Raw genomic sequence first — 16,043 nt, 5'->3', positions numbered from 1 at the left:
TGGAAACAAGTCTAATTGAACATTCCAATTAGTTTGGATGTCTTGCTACGGGCTATATCTATTGTCATTTAGGCTAAAGGAATACGATGGCTATATTACACGGAATTCTAGTTAAAATCAGACTCCAATCAAAGCATCGCTATTTGGCTTCAGTTTCACTATAAATCTTTTACTGGGGCCACCAAGGAAACCGTAAAACGATGTATACAAAATATTGACTAATGCGCGCATATCATTGTCGTGGGTTTTTCAGTGTAAAATAATTAGGTATAACTGAATAAGTTGAATGCAGAAAATATTTCCTATAATAGTGAACATATGAGATGGACCGTACAGCTAGAACATGATCTATTGTAAGATTAAAAAAGGTTAAGGAATCATTGCTCATCGGATGAGATGAAGCTTCTTGAATCGCCACGCAGTAGTTTGTTAGCCGCTTCAGAGACACAACATGATAAAGCAATGTGTATAAACCAAATACGATTTAATACTCAGAATTTTGGAATAAATTATACAGAAAACGATCTTGTTGTCTTTGCTCTTACGTGCGTACACACAAAACACGAGTAAGATGTTTAAACGTGCGTTATAAATAGGGTCTTTATCAATCTCAATTGCTCTCTCTCAGTCTCATAAGAAGGTCTATTTTACACGTTATTGAGAGCACGTGACTACAGTGATTACACCGTAACAAACACTACGGAATTTCACTTTCCAATAATTTTCATTATCTGGAGCTTCACAGCCAACTCGAGAAAAATACGGTGAAAGTAGGGACTTTCACATTTGTTTCTTCAAGGCTACATCTAGAGTTCAACTTTTATGGCTACATGAGAAAATTAATCATTCTGCAATGGAAAGGTATCTTAAATTTGATAATAGTACTCATAATATGAGGCTCCACTATGTTTATCAGGTGAAGCAAATTGTTAGAACCTTTAATATTTCAATTCCTAATCGACGTTATTGCCATCCAAAGTGTGCTGCATTACAAACACACAGTGCACACACACACACCGGAGGAATATTTGTTTTAAAGATGATTATATGACTCACGCATTTAATCAGCTCATTATATTTGCTTACCCAAATACTGCCAAAGCATACAGTTTCTCAACCTGTTTTGATATTGATCGATCACTTGTGAGGCAACTTGCAAAAATTTCAAATTGAAATCCAAAAAATTCATCCAGTTCAAATTCTGACCCACTGCAGACTAGCTGTACATGATAATTCGTCTATCTCCATAAATCCAATGTTCACAGAAACAAAACAAATATGATAGTTTTAACTTCAAATGCAATGAGTAAATTTTTACATTGTTCCTTATATAAGTAATTATATGGACTCTGAAAGAAACATTAGGCAAGCTACCACTTTCTTGGTAACAGTCTGCATTGTAATTGACCATATGATCCACTCAACCAATTTGTTCATAAATGATTGCACATATAGCAATGTAGTTACATCCCTCTATCAATCTTCTACCATATGAGAGTGTGCATGAGAGTTGCAGATTAACATACTGAGAAAGATTAATAATATGCCTGAAGCCTGATTCTTTCTACAAGAATGCACACACCTACAACACACACATGCACATAAACATACGCAACACACACGTACAGATATACAAATATATACAATCAAATCAGGAATCCTTTTCTTTATCCTCTTTGTAGTGACGATATTCAGGTTTCAATTCCCACATGTTTCTGTGTGGAGCCTTGATGTTATAAACGCAGATCTCTTTTAAAATTTCTTTCAAGTATGTCTAGAAAAATGAGAGTTTTACCAGTTGTGAGTACATGAATACATACATACATACACACATTTTTACAGTGAAACCCCGTTATTTAGCGATAATTGGAGTCCAAAAAAATTCGATCACTTAAAATGCCGGGTTATGCCATAATGAGGTAATTAAATGTTTAAATATCCTGTTAGTTAGGAATACTAGTTAGGAAACTAACCAGGATACCCATAAAAATACTGAATGCACATAAAATAACATAAAAGGAGACAGAAACGAAACGAAAAAGATTCAAGTGATGATTAATTGGCTTCATATTAAAATTTACATTATTGTGGGGCACACAGAGTCGAATGTATTTACAATTAAAAACAATATGCTAGCACCCAACAAGTTTCTTTGCTGATAGTCAAGCAATCATGATAGAAAAGTGAATTTATTTAAACTTAGAATTCATAATCGTGAACACAAACCATGAAAACAATCAGCATAAATACAAACTTACAACTGGCTGGTTGGTGGTTCGAACAAGATCCTTAATATTGTAGTATTGATGTTTCTCAAAGGCACTAAATAACATATCCATGACTTGATCCTTGTCTGCCCGAGATTTCTTGCCTTGCTCCTTCTTTTCTTTATCCCACTTAATCTGCAATAAAAATGTAAAGAAATACAGCAGGGAGCTAATCCCACTCCTGCGTTTAGAAGCAGAATGGCCTAATGGTAATTACCATAGGTTGTGGTTGAGGGATTCAGTATTCGCGTCTCGCCCCACGTACTGCCCCACCACACTTACTGACATTGTCTTTGATTAATTAAGCCACTCTATCCCGATTACACTCCATCTTGCAGCTGGAGAAATCGGTGCCTGGCTTCTTCTGGTAAAACTAAACCTACGATAGGCCAGTGTGCTATCCTCAAATAGCCGTGTAAGGTGCCCAATACTAAAAACCTGTAATAAATTCTGGCCCCCTATGAGTTCATCTGAAGTTGGGAAAGCATACACTCCATACTACTGCTTCTTCAGATATTTTTAATGCTGCAAGCACATAATTAGACTATAATGACGACTATGACGTGTGTGTTTTTTTTACAGCCACATATATATATATACTTGTTATATGTCTGTAAAAATGGCTGGCGAGAATTCATGTGCCAAAAATCATAGATCAATAATTCTCACTGAAAATCAATGTTGACAGCTGAGTGATTAAGGACCTGGGGCCCGTTGTCAGAAAGAAATTAGTCTTAACATTAACCTTAACATTAACTTTTTCTCTTAAAGCGTTGCCAGAAACTTCGTAAAGTTAAGAGAATTAAAAATGCTCGTAACTTTTCTCTTAACTTAAGATATCCTAGACCCTCCCTTAACTTTAATATTAAGTTGAAAATAACACATTTACACTACGAATTACAATTATAGTGATATTATATTTTATAATAATGAATAAAATGTGTTTTTCTTAAAAAACACATCAAAATCATTAATTATCTACCGCTAATAAAACAAAACAATACATTTACAAATGACGTATGGCATTTGTTCTCTTGTTTTAAAGGTTTGCAACGCTTGCCACGATTCTCGCGTCTCGCGTTACAGTGTGAGAATTTGTCTTGTTGTGCAGAATAATTTCATGACCACGTAATTTTTCATCAAATATTATTTATATGTGGTTAGCCATCATAATATGCATAAATTACTGTGATGTACAATAAATGTGTATGAATTTGAATTTTGTGATCGATTCTCATCCAATCAGCAGCCTTGTGACATGAAATTATGAAGTTCATGTTATCGTAAGTTTTCACTTAAGTAAGTTTAGTTTAAGTTGGTTTCTGGCAACGCTATTAAAATTAACCTTAACATTAGCATTAGACTTAAAATTAATCGTAACTTTATGAAGTTTCTGACAACAGGCCCCTGGCTGATGCTTAAGGTAACGTCTAAGTTCATGTTTATTAAGTAATGCATAATAATCCATAGGTAGAGAAGAACTAGTAAATACAAAATGCCCCTTGTTCTCTTATGGCATGCCAAAGTCACACTCTTCTAGCATGATCCACTCCCAGTTATATTTCGAACAGTGCAATTATTGCCTGGTTGCTCGGGCAGCATAGAGATTTGTAAGCTGACAAAATCAATGTTACCCTGCACCCTCGGTCGCAGGCAACGGAGGATTCTCAGTCCACAAATTAAGCCTCAGTTGCCCTCAGCCAAATGTTGTTTATTATATATATACCCATTCCTTATAGAAAATAGGGACATCACCCGCATGCTATAGCAGTTAGCAACGCGACCATTAACTAAGCTGTACACTTACATTATTCTCATGGTTTGACACTGGCTTATATGTCTGCACTACTCCTTGCAGCTGTTGAACGACCCTGGTTGGCTTAGATGCCTCCACAAACTGTATCCTGAAGTTAATAAACATCCAGAAAATCATGCATAATATAATTTAACATATAAATAGCATTAAGTAGACTGAACCAACAGCAAAACAAAAGACTGCTGTGAAAAACCCATCTAATATGCTAAATTACGATCATTTTACTAAAAGACAAACATTAAAAAACGAAAAACCCATCTAATATGCTATTTAACATTTTTGTCACATTAACAATTATCCAGATATCCATAACATTTCCCATACTGAGCCTTTATTGGATACACCCGGATATTGATGACTGAATACATGAATATTTCTATGGCTTCCACTTGTACCTCTTCAGCTTCATGTAGTTTGCATCCGCATGTGGGCGGCATTCAGCTCTCTGCTTCACCTTGCCTTCAACTTGCATTTTTTCTAGAGCAAAAGTATAGTGCATGTTTACTCAGTCATATGCTACAGCGCAAAGACGAAGGTAATAAGCATGGGCTGAGAGGTGCATGACAATTACCAAACTGTATATATAGACCAAAGCCTTATACTCATACTAAACAGTATAATCATCAACTAGCAGATGAAACATATGTTTGTGCTATGAGTCTTGGCTATCTATAGGGGAAAACAGCAAATGTGCACTTACAATTATATTCACAGCACACCTGCAAATACATGATGCATCTGCGATATTATTCAGAATATCTCCATGATACCTGGTTAACCTGGCCTGTATCTATAGATTATTACTTCAGATAGTTTACCAGGCATCCACAGGCCCCCGAAGGACGTTTAATCACACGCTTGCGAAACACAGTATAATGAAACTGTTAATGCTGGAAATATAAGAACCTTCCTATAAAATATTGACAGCACAAGAGTAATGTTGCTAACGCAAATAGAATTATGTATCATATTCAGTAGATAATTATTTTCAGTGGATTAAAACCGAACAGCGACCAAAACAGTATGCAAGCAAGCCGAGTTCTGCTGTCGCTAGATGCAGATGTACGTTTGCATTTTAAAAAGCTCGCTTAAGTGGATAAATTATATAAACTACAAAACTTACGAAACAAAAATGCAGTAGAGATAATTGAGAAAAACAAAGCTTATTTCCTAATTACTTAACTTAATTGTACTTTTTGTATAATCTTATCAAATGGGTTTATGCAATCTCGTGTATACCATGATGATGTTAACAGCTCAAGTTTCTAACCAAAAGTCTGTACTGAAGAAAGGAATTAACAAATAACTTCCCATAAGTCTTCCGAAAACACAACTTACAGAACCTCAAGATAATATTCATTTTCACAGTTCCATTCATTTTTTTAATTAATTTTCGTAATCTTGCATGATTTTTTTCAATGCACAACACCTTAAAATGCATTAAACCATTATCAGAAACAAAAGTAAACAGAGTGAAACAAACAACTTGCTATAATTTCATAATTTTAGATAATGGAATGTGGAATATTGTTATAATCTATAGACGAAATCTATTTCTCGAAAAATTTTCATGACAACGATTATGGTACACCACTTAATTTGGTCAGTGACAATTACATTCTACCCTGGAATAATCATTCTGACAGAATGATTACTCCAAGATTCTACTAAATACATATTTCAGTTTCATTACCCTAATGCCACCTAGTAGGATTTTCTAGAAATATTAAATGCACACCAAAAATTTAAGTGTATGTAATATTTTATGGTTCTGGGACAAATACTCCCTGGACAGATACCTCTCAGGCAGAAAATTTCTCACTGTCCAGACAATCACACCCTGGAAAATTACCCCCCCCCCCGGACAATTACACCTAAGACAATTACCCCCCCCCCCCCCCCCCCCCCCCCCCCCCCCCCCCCCACCACCACCACCACCACCACCACCACCACCACTACACCCGGACAGAGACAAGTGGGGTCGTCGGAGAGACGGACGTGCAACGTGGAGCGTGGGTCGCCATAGCGAGAAGACGAGAGTTGTAGCGTGTGTGTCGTCGGTGAGCCAGGAGTTTGCTACGTGGAGCGTGGGTCGCCATAGCAAAGAGAGTAGTGGTGTACGACGTGGATCGTCGGAGAGACAACTGCTACCTGGAGCATGTGTCGCTGCAGCGACTATCTATGCGAGACTATCTATGTCTAGACTATGGGACTGGCTATCCTGTCATAGGGAGCAAAACCCTGACAATTGCCCCAAGACAACATTACCCACAATCACCCCATGGACGAATACCCCCTGGACAATCACCTTACGGATAATTACCCATCCCCCTCCCAAAAATTACTCACAGGTCTGCTATTTATTATTGAACAGTTTTTAATATTATCTAATGATCGTTGGGATATTTTATTTTATCGTCACGCTGCGGAGTTCCACAGAGATACATGGCAGACAAGAGACCTCGGTTTATTGCAGCAAGGCAACTGTCTGGGGGGACAGTTGGTATTACTATTAGGCACCATATTTTAAAATGTCAAACTGTATTACCTGTAATTGCTTCCCCATGAGACGTCTTCGAAGCAGCAGAATCTGTCATGAGAATAAAGATGTTATTAGTTGAAGCAACATATATATATATACATATATATATATATCAGGAGTAGATAATAGGGAAGGAGAGTGACTTCAATAAACAAGTGAAATTCGTCATTTACTAGCCTTAGAATATCTACGATTTACTACGCGTAACTCAACCAACTTGAGCTCAAATACAGACTAAAACGTACGACACGATTATACATCCATTCTTTGGCCATCAATCCGTGCGTATTGCCCGCCGAACTTGAAACAAAAGGCAGCTACTAACGCACTCTTGCTCACTCGGCGACGCGGTGTGGCTCGCTGGGAGATTGGAGCTGGAGCTGCTGCTGATTGCGGTGGGCGTGCGTGCGTGGGGGGCATACCAGCTGTATGTACTATGCCGGTATGCCGGTATGTAGCTGTATGCCGGGTCAAAAGTTATCTCGCCGAGTGTTGCGTCGATGCAGCTCCCAGCGAGCCACACCGCCTCGCCGATTGAGCAAGAGTGCGTTAGTAGCTGCCTTTTGTTTAACGTTCGAATTGATGGGCAAAGAATGGATAATCGTGTCGTACGTTTTAGTCTGTATCTCCGGATTGCTGGTGTATACGAGGAAATGATTTCGCACGATGCTAGGCGAATGTACTGTGTACGATTTGAGCTCAAGTTGGTTGAGTTACGCGTAGTAAATTCTAAGGCTAGTAAATGACGAATTTCCCTTGTTTATTGAAGTCACACTCCTTCCCTATTATCTACACCTGATATATATAAAAGCGTATTAAGAAGGAGAGCGTACAGCGGTGAAATGCTGAAACCATGCTGCAGTATTAGTCGAATTAATAAACTTTGCCCATTTTATTTTGATGATTCTTTGTGGTATTATTGATCAGCTGTCCTACCTTGCTAATATAAAACAAACCGCTTGTCCCTACGATGCCTCTACACTGAGATAATGAGCGGTGAAAAACTGGTATTTTCGCCGAAAACCGACTCGAAATACGTAGTGGCTGCGACTGTCTCTCGTTCTGGCGATAGCTTTGGGAAACCTCGCGTGTTTCCGTCATTCATTGACAATGAAATTTATTTTCCTTCTACTATCTTTTCTCGCATTTCCAGTCATTGACGCAGCCATTACTCCACAAAAACGTCTTGTTATTTATCGCCATGGTGATGACCTGCCCCTTGCGCTGGATGTAGCAACGCTGTAGTAATAACGTATCGAGTCAGCGCTACACAGCGGCGACCGAAAGCAACATACAGTCCACAAAACGAGAGACAGTCGCAGTAAAACTGATCGCCACCAGTACCAGATTTTCACCGCTCATTATCTCAGCGTAGAGGCATCGTAGGGACATGCAGTTTGTTTTATATTAACAAGGTAGGACAGCTGATCAATAATACTGCAAAGAATCGTCAAAATAAAATGGGGAAAGTTTATTAATTCGACTAATACTGCAACATGGTTTCAGCATTTCACCGTTGTACGCTCTCCTTAAATACGCTCTTGATATATATATATATTTATATTTTTTTATATATATTAATTCAATTAAATATTGCTACTTGTTGCGATTCAATAGCAGCTAGAAGTTAACTGAATGCCTGTACCCCCCCCCCCCCAACACACAGATGCATGCATACCCATACTGGTAAGTCATTTTACACTTATGTTTCTTTATGTTCCTTAAAACTTTAAATACAAAACGATAAGCCAAACAATGTCATATCTTGAATCTTTATCTACACACAAAACCTACCCATGGGTGCATGACTGACTACTGTCAAACTCTGATGACCTATGGGTGACACAACAAACTTGTGTTCCTTAGGGCAGGCTTCATTCGGTTTGGTCGAGTTTAGCTCATCCTTTAGTGTGAAAACAATCTCTGGTTTTTTACCTCCTGGATGCCTAGCAACACAGTATAAAAAATAATTTAGCATAAAGATACATAACCTAATGTAAATCAAATTTTTTCATATTTGGATCTTCCATGGTTTTAATGTATGCATTTCACACTACAGAATTATGGATTCCGTATTATAACATACAGAGTTATAACAACACAACATTGAATTATGTGGTACCAATATTTTTTAAACTACACATTAATATACTGGCCTTATATGGTGTTCATTCCAAATTTCTAGAAACATTCCCTTTATTTCATTTAAACCATATTCTGTGTAAATTTTTCACAAATAAAAAATTCATTCTTTCTTTTAGATCTATAGCATATATTATTAACATCAACATTTCTACACTTAGAACTCACTTCGTTATTCGTAACTTCCCAACGTCCATGTTACCCGTGGCTTTACTCCAAGAGTTTGACAAGTATTTCGGAACCTGTAGGAAAATCAGTTAAAATTAATAATATATATTAAAGTATACACCGCCTGAAATGATTCCATGAGTCATTGAATGATTGTGTTGGCCGTCAATGGGTCTGATTCGTCTGATTGGATTCAATCACGCATTTTACAACTGGCCCCATTACACAGGTACACTCAGTTAATTACAACAAGTGCCGCAGAGCGACAGCGCTCATCTAACGTCTACTGCGGTGACTTGGTGGTGGAGTGGTGGGATTCTAGTAAACCCTGTTAGTCCCAAATGTGTTCACATACGCGCCGAAACAGTGGAAGGCACAGGGATGGTATCAGGAACCTTCTCAAAGGAATGTTCGTTGGAATCGTTATGAAAGTTGCCACGAGATGGCGCATACGTTTAAGTGTCTTAAGATTAAAGATGGAAGCTCCCATCGTACGTAGTTACTAGTAGCAACAACTATTTGCAAGACAGAATAGGTAAGCACTCATCTATTTACCTACGCAAGCCTACAGGCTGAAATAGAGAGCTGCCACCTCTAACTAATTAACGCAGGCAAAAACTACACAGTACTATCACCACCACATGCACTGACAGTGGCCACTGGCAGTGGCATAAGTTACATGTAACACACTGACAGTACAGAATGCCATAGAAATTATACGATTTAAGGGGCATAAACCTTCTTCAGCAAGATTTAGCTTTTGAAATTTCACTGTGACATTGTAGCCTCATACGTCCAGGCATGTATAGATTCTACTAGCAAACCCGGCAGTCCAATTCTTTCTAACAGTATACAAATCCATGTTTAACCCTCCTCTTGAGGGTCAAAAGATTATCCGACACTTACTCTTCGCATGTCAGCAGAAAGTACATTTCATGATCCTTTCAATAAAGCCATAAAAATGCTAGGTCACCCCTGAAACAAAAAAGTTTTTCAATCGCTCTCAGACTATGTCCTCAGAAAATGTCTAAAATCTGCCCTGTGCCACATTGACCTTTGACCTGTGACCTCCAATTTCGGCACAGTGATGGCTTTTCTTACCATGATGCTATACACCGACTATCACGAGCCTAGGTCGAGCCGTTTAGATTTGTGCCGCAATTCTGCATTTCCTCCCTATACCTCAAGTTAAGGAGGGAATGTTCCCCCTTCTTTTACACCTCCTGACCTTTGACCTTTGACCCCCAGCTCGACGTCGAGCGGTTAAGATTTGTGCCCAACTGTTGACGCACGCACGACCGGACGGACGGACGATCATGCGATTCTACAAGCTGCATCTGACTACGTCAGATGAGCTAAAAATACATCGCGAGTGTGAATTAGGCCAAAACAAAATATATGTGTGGTTACCGTTACATGCCGAAAAACATAGGGTAGGTAGGTAGGGAAAACATTTTATTTTCTTGAAATATTTTATTTACGAACCATGTCCGAAGGATGTGCGTTGTGTCTTTTTTTTTACTTTAAAGAAAATTGACAATAAAATGTTTAGGGTCGCTGGGAATAAATAGGGTCGGTCGAGAAACCGTAACCACACCTATATTTTGTTTTGGCCTTAGCATCATTTAAAGCAGACAGGTGGGAATTAAGGCATGTTAGAGACTTTATGAGATGTCACGAATTAGCTTCTGTTTTGAAAGCATGTGCAACCCAGACAGCGAGAATTTCTATCTTATCTCACCACAGTGAAAGCGAGAAGGTAACTTGTGGCTAGATAATATCTAGGAAGGAGAAATTCGAACAAGGCAGCCATCATCGTTGGACGTCGGCATGATTTTTTTTGCACTCTCATCAGTTCTCGCGCATGCGCTGTAATGCAAGTACCCCGGTACGGAGCTTGCCAACTTTCAATGAAAGTGTCAATGACACTGTAGCTCACCACAAAAAAGGACACAAATGAGTGAGTAAGAAGAAGTCAGTTTTAATTGAGCAACCATCGACGTACATTATAGAAACGATTGCCATCTGTATATCGCAATAATTTATAAACCAAAATGAATCACAATTTGTGACCATAGATGGCGCTATACCCGCTTTGTAGCGATGGCGTTTGAAATAAATAGGTAATGCTGCGTTCCGACATGTTTTGTAAAACTTTACTCTAATATAGACGTTTTATCGGCAGGGTGGAGAGGAAATATTAATTTTGCATTAAAGATATTGTCAATGAAATCTTGTAAAACGAACCAGACGAGTGTGACACCACAGACTGTTTGTGTCTATATAATATGCTATATAATTGCCAAACCCTACCTAATTTGCATAAAAAAAAATTTAATATCAAAACCCCTAGCCCTTATTCATTCACATACCAAAAATGAGCAAAATCCGTTGAACCTGAACTGACTAATGGCAATTCCCATTTTTGTCCAACAAAATTGCCGTGGCTCGAAAGTCCGTCGACTGGCGTGCTCCAAAATAGGACGTTTAATATGGGAGCATAGCAGTAACAACTATACCCAATTTCAAACATGTGGGCCAAACGGTTCCTGAGTTATCGTTGACCGTATCGAAATGTTGACGGACGGACGTTTGTACGACGGACTCTGACCCATGGCAATAGCTCAGCTTGACGATGTCAAGGTGAGCTAAAAACTTAGCATCTTTCCAATTTGCCTGGGGCCCGTTGTCAAAAACATCGTAAAGTTAATGCTAATGTTTCGACTAATGTTAATGTACGAGAGGAGCGTTGACAGAGCGTTGTGGAGCGTTGTTCTTGCTGCCAGTGATCGCAGCTATTAGAAAACTTACGATAACAGGAACTTCATCACAAGTCTGCTGATTGGATGAGAATCGATCACAAAATTCAAATTCATACACATTTATTGTACATCACAGTAATTTATGCATATTATGATGGCTAACCACATATAAATAATATTTGATGAAAAACAATGTGGTGATGAATTTATTGATTATTCTGCACAACAAGACAAATTCTCACACTGTCACACGAGACGCGATAGTCGTGGCAAGCGTGGCAAATATTTAAAACAAGAGAACAAATGCCATACGCCATTCGTAAATGTATTGTTTTGTTTTATGATCGGTAGATAATTAATGATTTTGACGTGTTTTTCAAGAAAAACACACATTTTATTCATGATTATAAAATATAATATCACTATAATTGTAATTCGTAGTGTAAATGTGTTATTTTCAACTTAATATTAAAGTTACGAGAAGGTCTCGGCTCTCGTAATGTTAAGAGGATATTTTCAAGGATTTTTCATTCTCGTAACGTTGCGATGTTTCTGTCAACGGTTACGAGTGGAAGTTAATGTTATGACTAATGTTAAGACTAATTTTGTTTCTGACAACGAGCCCCAGATTATAACATGAATACCGAGGCGAATACCAGTTAGGAAATGTGCCATGACATATGTCACGTGAAAACATAGACCAATAAATTGTGCCCTAAAATTTTTTATATTCTGATGTTATTTTAGGGCCCAATAGCAGCCCAATAGCAGCCCAATAGACAAAACCTGTGAATTCTGTCGTGCAAAATGCACGACAACCTTTTCACTGTTTACGGCCGTGTTACATAGAAAATCAAAGTAATACCTAAAGCCGTCGCTTTATTAACATCTTACCTGCATTACAAAACACTTGTCATACAGTATTCTCTTCTTTAATCACGTTTATTTTATTAAAACGTCACGACATAAAAATCACGCAAACTTCGCTACACACAAAACTGCCAATCTTGCATTGAACCGCACCGGACAGTGTCACAGCGATGATTTCATTGGCCGGTGAGAAATGTCCTTGTGCGGTTCAATGCAAGATTGGCAGTTTTGTGTGTAGCGAAGTTTGCGTGATTTTTACGTCATGTTTTAATAAAATAAACGTGATTAAAGAGGAGAATACTGCATGACAAGTATTTTGTAATGTAGGTAAGATGTTAATAAAGTGACGGCTTTAGGTATTTCTTTGATTTTCTATGTAACACGACCGTAAATAGTGAAAAGGTTGTCGTGCATTTTGCACGACAGAATTCACAGGTTTTGTCTATGGAAGGCTATTGGGCCCTAAAATAACATCAGAATATTAAAAATTTTAGGGCACAATAACCACAATTTATTGATCTAGTGAGAACACACTTCACTTGCAACATGTATATTATGATCATGTGATCATGATGATGTAAGAAGTCAAGTGTGAAGTGAAGTGGTAATACGATACGTATTGCTTTATTTTAATAAAGGCAGTGGCTACGGGTACGGTAGCCGTATCTTAATGTCTCGAGGCTACGGGTACGGGAGTCCATTCGCTTTCATACTTAACGAGACAAAGATAGCGGCGGTGGCGCCAGATTTCGAAATAACGCCTTGGGAAATAAATTTACGATTTGAGAGTTTAGATGAGCTAGAACCCTAACCCTAACCCTAAACCTAACCCTAACGCCAAAAAGGGGCTTCAACGAATGACGGCTACCGTAGGCCTACCTCCAGCCACTGCGTTTAATCAACGAAACTCAGCGTTTGTTTTCAAGCCACAAACCGACAAGGTTTTTCGTATGGAGGCGTGCCAGTTTCCTATGACGTAAAACACTTAACTAGCCTAGTCGGGCTAGATTTATGGCCCAAGGATAGAGAACATGGGTCCCAATAAAACCAATGTGCCTAACCCTAACCCTAATTCTAACCCTGGCCCTAACGGCCCAAGGATAGAGAACATGGGTCCCAATAAAACCAATGTGCCTAACCCTAACCCTAATTTAACCCTAATTCTAACCCTAACAATAACCCTAACCATAACCCTAACCTATTATATTGATATAATATTATATTTATATTGATGTAAATGACATTGGTTTTATTGGGACCCATGTTCTCTATCCTTGAACCAGATTTATTATTATTAATAATAATATTAATGTCATAACATCTGTATTCTATATCGACGTAACATTAGTCATTACCAACGACAACGTCACATTCATACTATCAGGAGCTAATAATGACAAATGACAATGTCATTATTACAATTTACACAATTTGTCATTATTACTAGGCCTATTAGTATTAGTATTAGCAGGAGCATATAATGACAAAGGAGTAAGACAACGATTTGGTACTGATTTCACTACTTTTTGTCGTACGAGTTCGATGTGAATAAAAATAGAAATGTATACAAACATGACTTATTTTGTTCACTGGTCCTTATTCTGTCTTCCGGTAGTATTACAAACCACGTAGCTTCCTTCGTTTTGACATAATTCGTACTTTTCGACGACATGGTTTTCACGTTAGTTACCGTCGTGTGGCGAGGCCACACTCTAAATTTGCACACACAGCTCTTCAATGAGCCACGGTAGGGCTTTTTGGCCGTAGCCTAGTCGAGTGCAGAAAATTCGCCTAGAAATTAAGTTACGTTGCAACCATGCGGGGTTTAAACTATTAAACTATTTTACATTTAAACTATAGTTAGAATGCCTTGTTTTTATCGTTTAATCCCGCTTTTTTTTTTTAAATAAACGCTGCGCTGGTAAAATATCTGAACTACTTCACCCGCGGAGGAATGATGTGTATGAATCGTTATGAGTAAACTGACGCTCCAGCCGATTGTAGCTTTTCGCACGTGTTTTGCATTAATTGCATAGCAACCGTTATCTCTAGCCCGCGTACAGTTGCCGCTGGCGCTGCCTGACGCGATCCCTGCCGTGGCTCATTAAAGAGCTGTGTGTGCAAATTTAGAGTGTAGCCTCGCCACACGACGATAACTAACGTGAAAACCATGTCGTCGAAAAGTACGAATTATGTCAAAACGAAGGAAGCTACGCGGTTTGTAATACTACCGGAAGATAGAATAAGGACCAGTGAACAAAAGAAGCTCATGTTTCATTGTTTGTATACATTTCTATTTTTATTCACATCGAACTCGTACGACAAAAAGTAGTGAAATCAGTACCAAATCGTTGTCTTACTCCTTTGTCATTATACGCTCCTGGTATTAGTAATAGTATTGCTCAAGGGGTCGTTGTCGTAACAGGTACTACAGATATGTACCCGAGGTACATATATGTATACACAAAGTGTACCAGACTTGTACTACAGAAGTGTACCCTAACCCTAACACTAATCCTAACCCTAACCCTAACTCTAACCCTAAACATACCGGTACCTCATATAAAAATATAAACATAATACTAAACAACCTAAAACTACCTCGGGTACATATCTGTAGTAGGCCTACCTGTTACGACAACGACCCTTCGTGCAATAGTATTACTATTAGTATTACTATTAGTATTAGTATTACTATTACATTAGCTCGATCCTGATATTATCGTCTCTAGTAGTAGTACTAGTACTAGTAGGCCTACACAACAGCACACGTGCCTTTACAAGCCATACGCCCCTTGACAGGTTGCTACAGTCAAGATCGTTTATGACTGGGGTAGTCATATCGTTGCTTAGCTTCTGCGATATAGAGTTCTTATCGTTGTCGCTAAAAGAATTTTATCTTGGTTTGTAATATGCTCTACTATTACTAAATTTCAAACACTATTTGCGGTCGCAGCCATAGGCATAGATTTCAACTTTGACCTAGAGCACGGCGACGGTGGCTCGTCAGTTCAGCCATCTTTGGGCCTAACATGTCACAACTTTTAGTTTTGCAAATTATTAAATGTAATGACAGATACAATACTGCAAGTTTACAAATGTTTAGAGTATTACTGTCATATCGGCAGTATATCACAAAAAGCACATATATTTTAATGCATGGTATACTTATATGAACCGCGTTATAAAAAATGTTACAAACCCATAGATGGCGTCAATTTTTATGCAAATTTCTGTTTGCAGCCACCACCAGGGACTGTACACTCGTGGACCGTACACCACAGACCATAGAAATAGACAAATAGTATAGATAACCATATTCCAATATATATACCAATAGTTATCTATACTATTTCTATGCCACAGACTAACGGGTATACCTACATCACTGCACCCAGAACACCGATTGCATTCAATATTGCAATAGATTATTCGAGATAGATATATCGTTCAGCAGGTGATGCAATAATCGGCTA

The 16,043-nt window shown here is 38.3% G+C and overlaps 1 protein-coding gene across 3 annotated transcripts; it reads right to left on the bottom strand.

The window, feature by feature from the left end:
* Positions 1-465: 465 nt before the first annotated feature.
* Positions 466-15,998, bottom strand: LOC106804881 (general transcription factor IIF subunit 2-like). Of its 3 annotated transcripts, none has more exons than XM_014806263.1 (8): positions 15,952-15,998; positions 8,936-9,009; positions 8,420-8,571; positions 6,632-6,673; positions 4,479-4,560; positions 4,075-4,171; positions 2,259-2,402; positions 466-1,774 (listed from the first exon to the last, which is right to left on the bottom strand). In XM_014806263.1, the coding sequence occupies exons 2-8, from the start codon at positions 8,962-8,964 to the stop codon at positions 1,652-1,654; spliced, it is 669 nt and encodes a 222-aa protein (XP_014661749.1). In that variant the 5' UTR covers positions 8,965-9,009; positions 15,952-15,998; the 3' UTR covers positions 466-1,651. The 3 variants fall into 3 exon arrangements, with proteins under 3 accessions (XP_014661749.1, XP_014661748.1, XP_014661747.1); XM_014806262.1 differs by lacking the exon at positions 15,952-15,998 and adding an exon at positions 15,770-15,841; XM_014806261.1 differs by lacking the exon at positions 15,952-15,998 and adding an exon at positions 15,343-15,543.
* Between the last annotated feature and the right edge of the window lie 45 nt (positions 15,999-16,043).

Source organism: Priapulus caudatus, unplaced genomic scaffold (genome assembly GCF_000485595.1).
Source record: "Priapulus caudatus unplaced genomic scaffold, Priapulus_caudatus-5.0.1 Scaffold91, whole genome shotgun sequence".
Classification (NCBI taxonomy): Eukaryota; Metazoa; Priapulida; class Priapulimorpha; order Priapulimorphida; family Priapulidae; genus Priapulus; species Priapulus caudatus.
The sequence above is the reverse complement of the archived record's forward strand: the minus strand, read 5'-3'. Positions and strand labels throughout refer to the sequence as shown.